This window comes from Pseudophryne corroboree, chromosome 5 (genome assembly GCF_028390025.1).
Source record: "Pseudophryne corroboree isolate aPseCor3 chromosome 5, aPseCor3.hap2, whole genome shotgun sequence".
NCBI classification, from domain to species: domain Eukaryota; kingdom Metazoa; phylum Chordata; class Amphibia; order Anura; family Myobatrachidae; genus Pseudophryne; species Pseudophryne corroboree.
The window spans coordinates 143663228-143680822 of record NC_086448.1 but is presented as its reverse complement, the minus strand read 5'-3'; the positions used below and the strand labels follow the sequence as shown (position 1 = coordinate 143680822).

The following is a 17595-nucleotide window of genomic DNA, read 5'->3' as shown; positions in this document are numbered from 1 at the left end:
GTGGAGGTTGAACGCCAAATCCTAACTCGAAACGGTATTCCCGGGGAAGTCATCCCCACTCTCCTTAAAGCAAAATGTGAGTGGAACAGAGAATAGCGCTTGGTGAAGATGGAGGCAGCCTGGGTGTATTCTGGTGACTCCCAATCACCTAAATGACTAATAGACAGCAAATATTTGTTGAATACACCATTGGCGCTCCCACCCTAAAAACAAAAGTCACGTGATAGTCTTGGTAAATAGTCCCAAAATGAATCCTATGTTTCACTGGAAAAATTCTTCTTTCTTAATTCTTCTCCCAAAATTAATTCGAGATTTCTCCTTGTGTGGAGGTGTTCGTCATAGAGAGAAGAAATAGCACATATAGTGTAGTAATTCAAATAAAAAGTGAGTTTATTGAATTAAAATACATGAAATGCTCATATCCAATAAAAGTGACACATTCACTGTATGGTAAAATTGGAACCGTACCGTGTCGGGCTCCCAGCATGGAGCAATGAAAAGAGTGAAATTGGAAGGTTCCGGAATTCCTCCCTCCTCCCTTCATGCAAAACACCGGCCACAGGACCTGGTATGGTTCTCCTAGTATTCTGGATGCAGGTAGATGGATCATTCAGTGCCGCCAACGCGTTTCGAGTTGTATCTAACTCTTCCTCAGGGCAGAATGATCCATACCTGCACATATCCTCTTTTTATACTGCATTTGACCCGGAAGTGGAAGCGTACTTCCTGTTGGTTACTGTGGGAATTTAACCAGTACTTTAAACGTTATAAGAGCATCAAGCTTGACAGGCAGCGGAAGGCTCCAGTGAGGTCTACTGCAGATAGATCTCTATTCTCTGCTTTTTCTTAACCAGAATAATCCAGTATCCTAGAGTTCACACAGCCTTGCTCCATGTTCTGAACATGAAATAAGAATTTCAGGAGCAAGGCTGTGTGAACTCTAGGATACTGGACCAGAGGACAGGAAACTGAGAACCTTTTCTTTCTCCTGAACTGGATTATTCTGGTTAAGAAAAAGCAGAGAATAGAGATCTATCTGCAGTAGACCTCACTGGAGCCTTCCGCTGCCTGTCAAGCTTGATGCTCTTATAACGTTTAAAGTACTGGTTAAATTCCCACAGTAACCAACAGGAAGTACGCTTCCACTTCCGGGTCAAATGCAGTATAAAAAGAGGATATGTGCAGGTATGGATCATCCCACTCTCCTTAAGGCTAGAAAGGAGGTCACGGCGAAGCATTATCACCGTATTTGGAGAAAATATGTGTCGTGGTGTGAAACCAAAACAGCTCCTGCAGAGGAGTTTCACTGGGGTCGTTTCCTCCATTTTTTGCAGGCAGGCGTGGATGCAGGCCTGAAATTGGGTTCCATCAAAGTGCAGATTTCGGCTTTATCTATTTTCTTTCAAAAAGAATTGGCCGCCCTTCCTGAGGTTCAGACTTTCGTGAAGGGAGTGCTGCATATTCATCCTCTGTTTGTGCCACCCGTGGCACCATGGGATCTTGAAGTGGTTTTACAGTTTCTTACGTCTCACTGGTTTGAACCTTTGCGTAAGGTTGAGTTAAAGTTTCTCACTTGGAAAGTGGTCATGCTTTTGGCCTTGGCGTCTGCCAGACGAGTGTCAGAATTGGCGGCTTTGTCTCACATAAGCCAATATTTGATTTTTCATGTGGATAGAGCGGAACTGAGGACTCGTCAACAATTTCTGCCGAAGGTGGTTTCTTCGTTTCACATAAATCAACCTATTGTGGTACCTGTAGCTACGGATGCTGTGGCAGTGCCAAAATCTCTTGATGTCGTACGAGCGTTAAAAATTAATGTCGCCAGAACGGCTCTTGTTAGGAAAACGGAGGCTCTGTTTGTCCTGTATGCTTCCAACAAGATTGGAAATCCTGCTTCCAAGCAGACTATTGCACGCTGGATTTGTAATACGATTCAGCACGCTCATTCTTCGGCTGGGTTGCCGTTGCCAAAGTCAGGAAAGGCCCATTCTACCAGGAAGGTGGGCTCATCTTGGGCGGCTGCCTTAGGGGTCTCGGCACTTCAGCTTTGCCGAGCAGCTACGTGGTCGGGTTCAAACACTTTTGCTAAGTTCTACAAGTTTGATACCCTGGCTGAGGAGGACCTCATGTTTGCTCAATCGGTGCTGCAGAGTCGTCCGCACTCTCCCGCCCGGTCTGGAGCTTTGGTATAGACCCCATGGTCCTTTTGGAGTCCCCAGCATCCTCTGGAACGTAAGAGAAAATAGGATTTAAATCCTTTTCTCCTAGTCCGTAGAGGATGCTGGGCGCCCATCCTAGTGCTTACTGTTACTTGCAGTTGTATTGTTGGTTGTTGTTTTCGGTTACACGACGGTTGTGTATCGGTTGTGTTCAGCTTGTTGCTATTTTTTCGTTCATACTGTTATCTGGTATTCCTGCTAATCCAGTTGTACGGTATGATTGTGGTGTGAGCTGGTGTGTGTATCACCCTTAGTTTAACAAATATCCTTTTCCTCAAAATGTCCGTCTCCCCTGGGCACAGTTCCTATAACTGAGGTCTGGAGGAGGGGCATAGAGGGAGGAGCCAGTTCACACCCAGTTAAAGTCTTATAGTGTGCCCATGTCTCCTGCGGTTCCCGTCTACACCCCATGGTCCTTTTGGAGTCCCCAGCATCCTCTACGGACTAGGAGAAAAGGATTTACCGGTAGGTATTAAAATCCTATTTTTTATAAATATATGTGGGATTATATGTCAACAGTTTATAACACGCCACATCTGCCAATTGCCTCTTGATTTCTTGCACATAATCAGATCTATTGAGGAGGACGATCCCGCCCCCTTTGTCTCACGGGCGTATTACAATTTCAGTATTCGCCTTTAGGCTAGACAAAGCTTGGTTCTCAGCCTTACTCAAATTGGAAAATTACATTTTCTGATTTTTGATGAATGTCAAAGTGTCTCGTTTAACCAATTTGATAAAAATGTCAATATAAGTATAGGTACTAGGTGGATCAAATACACTTTTAGGTTTAAAGGATCCATGTCCAGCAGTCACAGCACCTTTAGGCTGCTTGGCAAAGAAATCCTTCAACCTTAGGGTACGGTGGAAGCGATATAACTCAATTTCAAAATCAAAGGGACTTTGTTTAAAAGTCTTCACAAAGAACAAACCTTTGGATAAGACTGCCATTTCAAGATCAGAAGGTGAGTAAGCAGAAAGATTAAAAACAATCACTTCCTTCTGTTGTTTGGTGTCTGTTTTGAACTTACTGGATCGCTTCCTCCCTCCCCTCCTACACCGTCTCTTTCTTGATTTTTGTACTTGCTCCTGGTAACAGAGCCCTTGGGTAAAAAAACCAGACTTTAGAATGTGACTGTGAGTAATCAGAGTCACTGGCAGAAGTGTGTGTGTCAACGTCAGAAAAAGATCTCACTGCACGATTACTCCTGTTCCTATTATCAGACCGTCAACCCGGTCTAAAATCACTACCATACAGCCAACAATAAACACGTGTTTCTTTATAGTCTTCCTTAACTCTTTTATATTTATTCTTTTTGAATGCTAACAGATCGGCATGGAAGGAGTCAATGGAGCTCTCAAGCCTATTCAACTAATCAGTTGATTTATCAGCCTTCAGGCTCTCCAAACCAACACGCTCAGTTATGCTGCTTTCACATCGCAAAACCTGCTTTTGAAACGGTTCTTAAAACGGGTCTGAGCAGTTAAACCACCTTCACATCGCATGTTGTAACCAGTATATTAACATTTCATTACAGTTTTGGTACCTTTCACACTGAACCCGTTTCACCCATACAAAACAGTGGTTGTCATTTTAAATGTTTATTACCTGCTTCTGCCTGGTGAGATCACACATGGAGACAGCCTATCACCTTCTGGGGCTTGCAAATACCGTTTCAGACCCTTTCACACTGCACAATTAAACGGGTCTGAAACGGGTAGGACCCTGCTTTTTTACCGTTTCAAAATAGCGGTATTTTGTAAACGGTAAATTGAAGGTGACTCTTTCACATCGCAGCTCGAACCGTTTAGGAAGCCAGTAAAAACGGCAAATTACCGGGTACAAGCTGCGGTGTGAAAGGGGTATTAGTGATTTCACTATCTAGTATTTCCAAATCTGCATTAACCTGTTCAATGACTAAGATCATTAACTGAAAAGAACAGTCGTTCAATATTTGGCACCATCGCTTGCAAAAAGACACATTTGTACCGCCTATTGTAGGTTGATTACGGATACGGAATCCTCTGGGGATTAATCTTTCCTTATAATATTGAGATAGCGTAAGGCCATGTAGGCTCAACTCCATTTTTCTTTTCTTTAATTTAAGCAAATCAGCATAAATGTCAGGAGGACTGTCAACATCAAAGGCAAGCGAATTGGTGTCTTGAAATAGAATACGTGTGATATCTTTATCAGCAAAGCGTTTGACTTGTGAGAGTTCATCAGATTGAATAACTATCCATTACCACAAAAAATTCCTTTGCTCAAGAAAACATGTAAACTCCACACACAAAACAGAAAAAAAGTATTTCTTCAAAATTGGTGCCTGTAGGTATAATAAATGTTGCTAAATGTTTAAGAGACTTTCCACAATTGATCTTTGCTCTATTCTTAAAAAATTCCTTATTTAGTCTCTTAAACATGTTTTGTCCGCTAATGTCTATTTAAGTATTACCGGTATATTAGATTATATGATTTTGTGTATTGTCTGATGTTGATTTGCACTCTTTGGTACCGCTCTAAGTTATGGGGAGCTGCCATCTATTCATACTTGCCTACTCTCCTGGAATGGCCGGGAGGCTCCCGAAAATCGGGTGACCCTCCCGGCCCCACGGAAGAGCAGGCAAGTCTCCCGGTTTTTCAGTACCCCCCTGCCCGGCCGCCCACTTTGAGAGTAAAGTGGGCGGTCCGGACAGTAGATGACGCGATTCTTGTTGAATCGCGTCATCATAGTCACGCCCCCTGCTGTAAAATGCCGGTTATAGCGGCATTACAGAACGGGGGGCGTGGCTTAAGCAGTGTCCCGCTGTAACCCCGCCCTCGTTCTGCCTCTGCCCCTCCTCCGCCACACCCCTCGTTACGCCTCCTCCCCTCATCATTGTTCAGCCCAGCCCCTCCACTGAGCCGTCCAGGCAGCTCTCTCCCGGAGAGAGCTGCCAAAAAGTAGGTAAGTATGCATCTATTGCAAATCCCACCATTATATTTTGTTTTAGTATTGTGTATATACTGCATATGGTCGCCAGGGCAACGCTTGCGTTCCACGGGTGCTGGTGCATACTCCGGCCGGATGTGGGTGGCGATGCCGGCAACGCTATACGTGATCGCGGTATGGATGTCTGGCAGGTGAGTGAGAGCAGCTGCGCAGTGTCTCCCGGTGTTAAAAGCAGTGTTTCTACTTACCCGGGTTGTCATGGTGATGGCTGCTCTCGGCCCTGCTAAGAGATCCTTGCCGGACATGACGCGTTGTGTCTGACACGTCACGTCACTTCCGGTCATGACGCATGCCTCCGGCCCGTGTGTCCGCAAACCTGCGCTGGTGACACATGCAGGTGAGTTTTGTTTAGGATCATTAGTTAGGTATAAATATGTTTTGTGACATTATGTTGATTGTCCATGATGAAGGTGCTTGTACAGCACCGAAACGGCTGTTGACTGTTCAACTTTTCGACTGGAGGCAGGCATTATGGTCTGGTATGAATTGGCCACCCTACATGGCATCTTTTTGTGAAAACTTTTTACAATATCTTTAACCATGCCTCTGGTTACTTGTTTGCCTTGTGCACTTTATTCTCTATATAAAAACCTTTTGCATTTATCTGGAGGTGCTGGTTCTTTGCATTGAACTATCAACATTTTATGTGTACCAGGCACTCCTTGTTTTAACTATTTGTGGTTTTTGGTTTTGGAACTCCCTATATATATATGCCCTGATCCTCACTCCTGTGGGCCGGCAGCTCCCAACCCACTGACAGAGCAGCTGGATGGCCAGCGAAATCAACATGTATTTGCATGGGCCACCCAACTCACCTGTGAACAAATGGAGGCCAACCGTGACCAAACGCAGGCATTTCTTGTCCTGCAAAGGGAGATGGTAGCCCAAAGAGCAATTAAGGACGCTCCATCGGCCTTGACAGAGGGCATAGTGTGGCATAGTGTCCGTACAGGAAGGGTTCACCTACATTTTTTCTTTAGTAAGCTATTCTAAAAATTTGGTAGGTCTGTCTTTCTTAGAAAGTACGTTAAGTTGTTAGTGTAAATTGGTATTACATTTTTGGTAATAGTTTTTTTTAATTGTAGATGTAGGTACACTATTTAGGGAGTGCATTAATGTAAATGGGTTTTTTTTAACACTTACACGTAGGTACATTATTTATGGGGTACATTTTAGGTAATGGGTATGTGTTTTTTACACTCAAATGTAAACTACACTATTTTTAGGGGTTATTGTAAATGGGTTTTTAAAATGACAGATAGTTATATAAAAATACCAATACTTACAGAAATACTTCCTCTGCGTTCATCCTCCCCAATTCAATCATTAAAGCTCCGAATCGATAAGATATGGCATAGGCAAAATGTATGAATGACTGACTGAATGCAAAACAGATGCCGTATATCTGAGCCTTGCGCTGAGCATTCCTAAAATATATTAATTTACAAAGACACTATGACATCACTAATAAGGGAACAAAATGGTTAATCACGAATGATAAATAATGGAGTTATATAGATAGAGTCGGACTGGCCCACAGGTGTACTGGAGAAATCATGGGTGGGCCCCACTGCGTGAGAGCTCCATAACCTCTCTGGTCAGGTTCCAGACTATGCACTCAAATTACACATTGTTACTCTACTAGCAGGTCAGTAACTTGGATGAACTTGGGTGCTTGATTTGTTTCTGGGATGAATTTGGGTGCTTGATTTGTTTCTAGGGAAACTACACCAAGATTAGCCCTCCTACCAATCAAAGTGGGTGGTCATGATACACCCCTGTCCCCTCCTTTATATAGGGTCCCTGTTCTTTGCAGCCTAAAGGTGCCCATACACTAGATGACCTGTAAATGATGATTTCTCATTAATGATTTCCCTTGAACTCCCCCGGCAGTTCCCCAGCAGTCCTGGGCAAACGATATAGTACAATACACATATGATAATGGTTTCCTGTTGGTGGATGGCCACACACTTAAAATTTGTCCCAGTCCGACACTATAGGATATTATCTGTGATATAAACCTCATTGTATACATAGATTGACAACTGCTAATTCTACATAGGAATGGGTATCCTTTAATTTTATTACGTGATAACATATCGCATAGCGCCTGAAATAACTATATGAAAGACATACATAAACATTTATATGTGATAGATAGTGAGGACTCTATCGGCAAGGTGTATCTGTATTATTATTATTATTATTATATAAAAGATTAACTATCACTGCCCCAACCACCCAGGAATCCCTGTACATGACGTGACTTGCCCATATATAATATTCTTCTATTGTCAGTCGAGTAGCCAGTGGTTGAATTTACTATTTTATATCCAAAATTAACACTTCATGTGAGAAACTTTAATGCTAAGTAGTTCTCATGATATAAAAGATTAGTTTAATTAAAGTATAAGTATTACATAAAATATTATTATAGACCTGTAGGGTTTCTGTAAGTTCTCAGAGTACATTTCTTCAAAGGTTCCCTCTCTAGTTAATGATACAACCGTCCGTATGTTATCCACTGCTTCAGTTGCAATCTGTTTCGTTTTTAAGAAAAGAAGAACAATTATTACAGACTCCAATACACACCGGTGACATCACTGAGGCACTTTAAGGACTAAGATTTATGAAAATAGTTTGAGACTCCAAAAATATCTGCCTCAGCTGTGCATAGATGACAGGTACAATTGAAAGCTGCTCTTGATTAATGTTTTAAGCATATCACAGTTTTAGCATGCAAGTTTAAAATTGACACTTGGTGGCCTATTTATCTATGTCTCCAAGATAACAAACAATAGATTATGGGTCTAATTCAAGGTTGATTGCAAAATAAAATGTTCCTCTAATGGGCAAAACCATCTGCACTGCAGGGGGGACAGATATAACATGTGCAGACAGAGAGAGTTAGATTTGGGTGGGTTATATTGTTTCTGTCCAGGGTAAATAATGGCTGCTTTATTTTTATGTGAGGCAGGCTGCAGTGGGTGTTACGTACACCCACGCGGCTGTAGATGCCAGCAACGGGCGTCCAGCGGAGCGGCGGCGGGGTGTAGCCATGGAGGAGCTTGGATCCGAGAGGACTCAGGTTCCTCAAATCAGAATTCCTCAGGTTCCTCAAAAATGAATTTGAATACCTCACCAAACGCGATTCAATCCCGGCTCGCGGGTTGGCGCCCAATATGGAGCCGCAGCGACGAGCCAATCATCGCTCATCGCGGCGGACCAATAGAAGTCCACCGCGTCATAGCTCCGCCTTCTCCCAGCATCTTATATTAGAGGCTGAGCGGCTGCGGAGCTAGAAAGAAGAAGCAGCGGTGGAGAAGAAGGAGGAAGCGACGGAGAAAGGAGCCCAGCAGCGGAAGACCGGCCGAGAGTGCTGCAGCGTGTGGGAAGTAAAAGAGCTAACGAAGCTCCCCGCTGCAGACTCTCCCACCGAGTCAGGTAGGTGGCCTTGGGACCTCACAACTTTCATCTAGTTCCTCCCTAGGCCACCGGGTCGCCAGGCATTAGGCCTGTGAGCACATACAGGCATTAGGCCTAAAGAGGAAGCTAGGAGTACGGGGCCTAATTTGTTTTAGCAATCTTGGCATTAGGCCAAGATTACTCTTCCTCGGCTAAGCAGGCACTAGGCCTGTGGGTTAGCTAGGAGAAACAACATTGTTTCTGGTAGTGGTCTTGGCATTAGGCCAAGATCACTTGTGATCAGGTAGGCAGGCACTTGGCCCGTGGGTGATTACAGGCCTGAGCTTCCAATAGAGAGCACTAGGCCCTAGCCATAATCTAACTCCCAAGTAGGCAGGCCAACAGGCCTGTGCAGCATTATAAGGATAATATAAGTAATAGGCCCAAACAAGCCTATTACTACAAACAAGCCCATTACTGCCCGGCTGGGTATATTTTTGGACAATAAAAGATACAGCGTGCATTTTCATAGGAGACGGGTGCTGCATACTCCGTCGACCACCCCCCCCCCCCCTCAAGGTCTGATCTGATCCTGTCACCGCAGGTCAAGTAGGGCTGGTGATTATGTGGAGGAGCGGCCCAGTTCCACACACTCTCCTAATCCCATAGTGAACGGTTGTTCACTTTCTGGCCTCCGGTTTCTTTTAAGATCCCCAAGTGTGGACTAAGCGCGAGTCCCTCCTACTACCCTCCTGCAGAACATTGCACTCAAATAACTGCATGTGAATATATACTTGTCTAGGTGGGTGTGGTATGGTATGCTGGCGGCCGGGCTCCCGGCGACCAGCATACCGGCGCCGGAAGCCCGACCGCCGGCATACAGACAGTGTGGCAAGCGCAAATGAGCCCCTTGCGGGCTCGCCGCGCTACGCGTGCCACGCTATTTATTCTCCCTCCAGGGGGGTCGTGGAACCCCACGAGGGAGAAAAACTGTCGGTATGCCAGCTGTCGGGATTCCGGCGCCGGTATACTGTGCGCCGGGATCCCGCCAGTCGGCAACCTGAAGACCACCTTCTAGGTTTATTGAAAATGAGAGCTGCAGATTATCACTACTGATTGCACTGAAATACTAATTAGCAAATTGCGTGATAAGAATTATAGCATTGCTATATGCATAAGGCATCTGCTTTTATATTAGATTGCTTATGCACATGATGGGTTGCTATTGATAAATTGGAATGTTATCTCCTGAGTATAGGCATGAGGGCATGACTTTCATCAATCTCAGTTGGTTGGTTGGTGTGTTAGCTTGTTTTCTTTAAACTGTTTTATTACTAGCCATTGCTGGGGGAGGGTTCATTGGAGTTTGGGTGTAATCAGTCTGTTCACATGCCTGGCCCATTACTTAAAGAGCATCAGGAAGGCTTGTGCCGTTAGGCTTGTGGACCATTACTTCAAAGGACATTATTCAAAGGATAACTACAAATTAAAAACATACAGTAATTTCAACATTACACCGACGTTAAACCGAAGGAAAACAGTAGGACAACAATCAATCCACAATCTGGACCACTAAAGGACAGCTTTCAAAGAAATGTGAGTCCAATTCCTCTACACATCAAACTACTCCAGCCTGAGTAACCCATACACTTATAACTTAAATCTGTGAAAGGAACGCTGCAAGACCTTTCCACTTTATCCGCAACTACTCAAATTTATGTCTATAGCTTACCAAAAACACCTGAATTCTCACCTATACCAATGTTATCTGTCTTTTTAAACTATGAAAAGACACCCCCAAGCTGCTCACTACAGCTCTCTCTTATGCACACTCATGTATGTTTTTTGATGTCATGAATGGCTTGTAATTGGCATTGCATGTGTGGGGAAGTTGCACAGTGAAACATAGTTTATTATTGCATGCTTTCTGGTGTTTACCACCTTTGATCATTTGGCCATTGTGGTCAGGTGTACTATATCTTTACATTTAGTGAGGTGTAGTCGTGGTGTAAAGGACAAAGTGTGATTCCTGATTAGTAAAAAACAAACAAACTAAACACTGAGCAACATCCCCAAACAGGTCATTTTAACTTTAATCTTGTCATTTATTTTGTATGGTCTGGACATGGCTACTAATAACAGATGCACAGACAAAATTCTTAAAGCTATGTGTGCAAATGCTAGGAGCTTAGGAGACAAAATTCCAGAGCTAATGACAAGGGATAATATGGATTTTGTGGCAAGTACAGAGTCATGGTGCAATGAGCACCACCAGGCCAGGGGCAGGATTTGGACAGGAACCTATTGTTGGACATCACTAAAATGACTTTAAAGGGAGAAGTCATAATCATGGGAGACTTTAATTTACCTGATGTAAATTGTGAGGGGTCTTTTGCAAGTTCAGCTACAAGTGGCAAATTTCTACATTCCTTACAGGGAGCATCTCTCAAGCAATTGGTGAGGGAGCCCACTCGCAAAGACTCAATATTAGATTTAATTCTTACAAATGGTGATAGGATATGCAACATATATTTGGGTGAGCACCTGGGATCCAGTGATCATCAAGCAGTATGGTTTAGTATAAAGACAGGATCCAACTCCTGTCACACAAAAACAAAGGTGTTGGATATTAGAAATGCTGACTTTCCAAAGATGGGGAGATGTTTAAGTGATTCATTGGCGGACTGGAGGAACTTGGAAGGAGTGCAGGAGAGGTGGGAAAACCTAAAAAGTGCAATAATAAGTGCAACAGACCTTTGTATCAAAAGGGTTAGGAAAAGAACCAGGAAAAGGAAGCCAGTGTGGTTCTCAAAAGAAGTATCAACTAGTGTGAAAGCAAAAAAGATTTCTTTTAGGAAATACAAACAGACTCAAAATAATAACGACAAAGAGGTGTATCTTGACAGACGGAAGGATGCTAAGAAAGCGATCAGACGTGCAAAGGCGGAAGCTGAGGAGAAAATGGCCCAGTCAGTAGATAAAGGGGGCAACACTTTTTAAGTATATAAGTGAAAGGAGAAAATCAAATGGAGGAATAATAAGACTTAAGACAGAGAGTGAGCATTTGGTGGAGGGAGACAAGGCAATAGCAGATCACCTAAAAAATTATTTTTGCTCAGTATTTACTACAGAAGAAGGGATGGGGCCACAGTTAAGTTGCAAGGACATTCATAAAAATAAGGTAGATGAAAGTACATTTACAGAGGAGAAGGTCCTAACAGAACTTTCAAAACTAAAAGTGGATAAATCAATGGGACCAGATGGGATACACCCAAGGATACTCAAAGAGCTAAAAGATGTGCTGGTTACACCTTTAACAGAATTATTTAACTAGTCACTAAATACAGGTGCCATTCCAGAGGACTGGAAAAGAGCAAATGTAGTTCCACTGCACAAAAGTGCAAGCAAGGAAGAAGCAAGTAACTACAGACCACAAAACAATATTGCAAATATGTACACCTGGTGCTGTCACCTACAGAGTGAGAGCAGCTGATCTTAGGGAACTTGATCCCAAATTTCCCCAAAAGATAAAAGAAACTAACCAGACAATAAGACAGCGCTTCTCACTTTGTATCAAAGTATTTTTACTTCATATATATATTAAACACAATAAGGCACCGGCCAGTGCCAATACTAAAACATACAAATAATGTTTAAAACATGTTTTACCACATACAAATACTATATATTATACATTGGTATCGCAATCCCAATATGACTCTATTTAAAAAGACATATGGGAATATATATAGTATATAAACGAGCTCTAATTAATGACACATAGCAAGTTTATATAGACAGATTTTCATTAGCTAATAAGCCCACATGTGAAGTGCAAGGTGTTAGTTCAGCAAGCAGCATGAAGTTAATAAACCAGTCCACATGCAGGTAAATCACGATGTTAATCAAGCAGATATCATTGATTAAAGTCCATCCATGTTAATACTTATAAAGTTGTTAGTATAGCTGATAGATCTAAATTCAGCTAATATGAAAGCATATATTTGGGAGGCAATAAATAAACACTGCAGTCCACAGTCCACCTAGGGTACACTTACTGTGTACCCAAAATTGATACCTCTCCTTAGTTGATAAAGGGCATTGCAGCCTAATCCGTGGAGACCGGTGGACAGATGAAGACCTGCACAGTGTTCCCTTTTAGGTAGATGCCTCTCTCCAATGTAGCAGCAGCGGCCAATGTAACTGTGAATAGCAGAGTGCGGTATTCCAGCGGCAAAAGAGTCACCAAACGCGTTTCTCCGCCTACCCTCCGGCTTCGGTGGCTTCCTCAGTGTGTGAAATAACTCTCCTCCATTGATAGAGCTTTATATACCGGATTGCCGGTTCGCGCATGCGCAATGTGCTCGCGTTCCAAACCTCGTTTTCAAGGCTGTTCGTTTTGACAGGCACATTACTTGCTTCCTTATTCGGGTCTCATTGTTATTTAATAAACACTGTAGATACCTTTAAGCACCTTTAGATCAGTATTATAGCTGCTTTTTATACTTTGTGTTTGAACATTACGTGCAATATATGCTTTTATTATTAAATTATACCATTATACTTATTATACCAAATTCTGCCCTCTAGTGGACAAACCTACATATGGCACAACTGACCTGCATAATAAAATCAGAATAAATTTAGAATGGATCTTCCACATCGCATATATGTGTTTAAAACTTAACACTACTATATGTGACCTTTATCTTTACTTTATAGATATTTTTTAGTTTTTTTTAGTTTTTTTAGGAAGTTTCCAAACATTTAAAATTAATTATATTTCTATAGTCTCTATATTTTTGATTAGTATGATGTTATAAATTTATAATATTCGGCCAAAATTTTTTTCCAGATATAACTACAAATTTGGCATGATTTTGGGTCCCATGATCATTACCTAACAACTGCCATTATATACATGATTTTTCTTCACTTAATCCGTATAATGTAGCCATAAAGTGATGATACTCACCAGATTCTCACCCAGTCCGCCTCCCCAAACATGTTGAGGACCAACATGTTTGGGGAGGCGTACTGGGTGAGAATCTGGTGTACTATGGCCATTTTATAGATGATTTATTTATAATTTGGGGGGGGCACATTAGAGCACCTACTTAGTTTCACTTAATTTTCTTGATGTAGCACTAACAGTAGAGGATGGAAAATTGACCACCAAAACCTATATCAAACAGGTTGATCAGAATAACTATCTCCATTATAATAGTTCGCACAAGAGAGAGTGGAAAGAAAATATCCCTAGGGGCCAATTTGTCCGTATACGTAAAAATTGTTCATCTGTGTTAATATATAGAGCACAGGCAACTAAACTCATGACTTCATTCATAGAACAGGGATATCCGTCTACAGTACTTGAGGGGGCCTTGTGGAAGTAGAACAACTTGATAGGGCCACATTATTAAAACCCAAAGAAAAGAAAAGAAAGAATTGGATGGAAGATAAAAATGAAAAAATAAATATGATGTTTGTCACACAATATAATAGTTGTGCTTATAAGATCCAACAAACTATTAAAAGGAACATGTCCCTTTTAATGCTTGATGAGGTACTAAAACCGCAATTAGATCATAGAGGGGGAATGATCTTTCGAAAGAGCAAGAATTTACGCTCTATTCTTGTGCCTATCCATTTTGAAAGAACAAAAAAGAAATCAACCATTGAGGATATGTGGATACCTATGAAACCACCAGGATTTCATAAATGTGGGAAACAAAATTGTCTATCTTGTAAATATCTACCTAGAAAGAGTACGACATATATGTCGGCTAATACAGGGGAGCTATTCCATATCAAAGATTTCCTTAATTGTGGATCAACATATATTATATATTTGATCACCTGTAAATGTGGGGTCCAGTACATAGGGAGGACTACACGTACTATGCACATTAGATATATGGAACATAGAAGAAATATCTTAAAAGGAGCTAAACATCCATTATCTAATCATGTTATATGTTGTCAGAACTCCAACTTTAACATCTGTACTATGATAGCAATAGAACAAATTAAAAATACTGCAAGGGGTGGTGATCGATTTAACAAACTATGTAAAAGAGAAGCATATTGGATATATAAAATGAATACACTAACCCATATTGGTCTAAACGATACTGTAGAACTTAATGCAATTTAGAATTATTTGTGGTACATTGGACCAAAATATATAGATAGTGAGTGTGTACTGAATCTCTATTATGTCTCTGAAACCTTATGTCTGTATAGCCTGTCTCTATGGAAAAAAAAATATTGGAGCCAGGGGTGGGGAGCGTGGGGGGTGGGGGGGTGGGTTGTATGAGAACGAAAAAGAAAAGATAGGAAAGAGGAAAAAGTGAACAAAGTATAAATCCATAATAGGACTGGTTGAGAATCTGTATAATCACTTTATGACTACATTATACGGATTAAGTGAAGAAAAATCATGTATATAATGGCAGTTGTTAGGTAATGATCATGGGACCCAAAATCATGCCAAATTTGTAGTTATATCTGGAAAAAAAATTTGGCCGAATATTATAAATTTATAACATCATACTAATCAAAAATATAGAGACTATAGAAAATATAATTAATTTTAAATGTTTGGAAACTTCCTAAAAAAACTAAAAAAAACTAAAAAATATCTATAAAGTAAAGATAAAGGTCACATATACTAGTGTTAAGTTTTAAACACACTATGGCCCTCATTCCGAGTTGATCGGTCGGTATTTTTCATCGCATCGCAATGAAAATCCGCTTAGTACGCATGCGCAATATTCGCACTGCGACTGCGCCAAGTAATTTAACAATGAAGATAGTATTTTTACTCACGGCTTTTTCATCGCTCCGGCGATCGTAATGTGATTGACAGGAAATGGGTGTTACTGGGCGGAAACATGGCGTTTTATGGGCGTGTGGATGAAAACGCTACCGTTTCCGGAAAAAACGCAGGAGTGGCTGGAGAAACGGAGGAGTGGCTGGGCGAACGCTGGGTGTGTTTGTGACGTCAAACCAGGAACGACAAGCACTGAACTGATCGCACAGGCAGAGTAAGGTTGAAGTTACTCAGAAACTGCAAAGTAGTTTGTAATCGCAATATTGCGAATACATCGGTCGCAATTTTAAGAAGCTAAGATACACTCCCAGTAGGCGTAGGCTTAGCGTGTGTAACTCTGCTAAATTCGCCTTGCGACCGATCTACTCGGAATGAGGGCCTATATGCGATGTGGAAGATCCATTCTAAATTTATTCTGATTTTATTATGCAGGTCAGTTGTGCCATATGTAGGTTTGTCCACTAGAGGGCAGAATTTGGTATAATAAGTATAATGATATAATTTAATAATAAAAGCATATATTGCACGTAATGTTCAAACACAAAGTATAAAAAGCAGCTATAATACTGATCTAAAGGTGCTTAAAGGTATCTACAGTGTTTATTAAATAACAATGAGACCCGAATAAGGAAGCAAGTAATGTGCCTGTCAAAACGAACAGCCTTGAAAACGAGGTTTGGAACGCGAGCGCATTGCGCATGCGCGAACCGGTAATCCGGTATATAAAGCTCTATCAATGGAGGAGAGTTATTTCACACACTGAGGAAGCCGCCAAAGCCGGTGGGTAGGCGGAGAAACGCGTTTGGTGACTCTTTGGCCGCTGGAATACCGCACTCTGCTATTCACAGTTACATTGGCCGCTGCTGCTACATTGGAGAGAGGCATCTACCTAAAAGGGAACACTGTGCAGGTCTTCATCTGTCCACCGGTCTCCACGGATTAGGCTGCAATGCCCTTTATCAACTAAGGAGAGGTATCAATTTTGGGTACACAGTAAATGTACCCTAGGTGGACTGTGGACTGCAGTGTTTATTTATTGCCTCCCAAATATATGCTTTCATATTAGCTGAATTTAGATCTATCAGCTATACTAACAACTTTATAAGCATTAACATTGATGGACTTTAATCAATGATATCTGCTTGATTAACATCGTGATTTACCTGCATGTGGACTGGCTTATTAACTTCATGCTGCTTGCTGAACTAACACCTTGCACTTCACATGTGGGCTTATTAGCTAATGAAAATCTGTCTATATAAACTTGCTATGTGTCATTAATTAGAGCTCGTTTATATACTATATATATTCCCATATGTCTTTTTAAATAGAGTCATATTGGGATTGCGATACCAATGTGTAATATATAGTATTTGTATGTGGTAAAACATGTTTTAAACATTGTTTGTATGTTTTAGTATTGGCACTGGCCGGTGCCTTATTGTGTTTAATATATATATGAAGTCAAAATACTTTGATACAAAGTGAGAAGCGCTGTCTTATTGTCTGGTTAGTAACTACAGACCAGTAAGCCTTACATCAGTAGTAGGGAAAATAATGGAAAAACTATTAAAAGAAAGAGTTGTGGAATATCTTAAATCAAACAACTTACAGGATCCAAAACAGCATGGATTTACTGGTGGGAGATCATGCCAAACAAATCTTATTGACTTTTTTGACTCTGTTATGAAAATAATAGATCAAGGGTGAGCTGTAGATGTAGCATATCTAGACTTTAGTAAGCATTTGACACTGTCCCACATTGCAGACTGCTAAATAAACTTGAAAGCGTGGGGGTGGATTATAAAACAGAGAAATGGATAAGAACCTGGTTGCAGGATAGGAAACAGACAGTTGTAGTTAATGGAGTGCAATCTATGGAGGGAAATGTTACCAGTGGAGTACCCCAAGGATCTGTACTTGGTCCAGTTCTCTTTAATATCTTTTTTGGTGACATTGAAAATGGTATTGTAGGGAAGGTAGGCCTTTTTGCAGATGATACAAAGATATGCAACAAGGTAGACATGCCGGGAGGGGTAAAACAAATGATTGATGACCTAGGTAGGCTTGAGAAATGGTCAAGAACATGGAAACTACAGTTTAGTGCTAAAAAATGCTAAATCATGCACTTGGGTGTCAAAAA

At 41.4% G+C, this 17595-nt stretch overlaps 1 protein-coding gene across 5 annotated transcripts in view; it reads right to left on the bottom strand.

The window, feature by feature from the left end:
- The window catches only part of LOC134927391 (ATP-binding cassette sub-family B member 5-like), a 250582-nt gene that overhangs the window by 60337 nt on the left and 172650 nt on the right, over nt 1-17595 (bottom strand). For all 5 annotated transcript variants that reach the window (XM_063921770.1, XM_063921765.1, XM_063921768.1 and 2 more), the window contains 2 exons: nt 7652-7752; nt 6499-6639 (listed from right to left, as the gene is read on the bottom strand). In XM_063921770.1, the coding sequence (XP_063777840.1) occupies nt 6499-6639; nt 7652-7752 (242 nt within the window). The remainder of the gene's footprint in view (nt 1-6498; nt 6640-7651; nt 7753-17595) is intronic.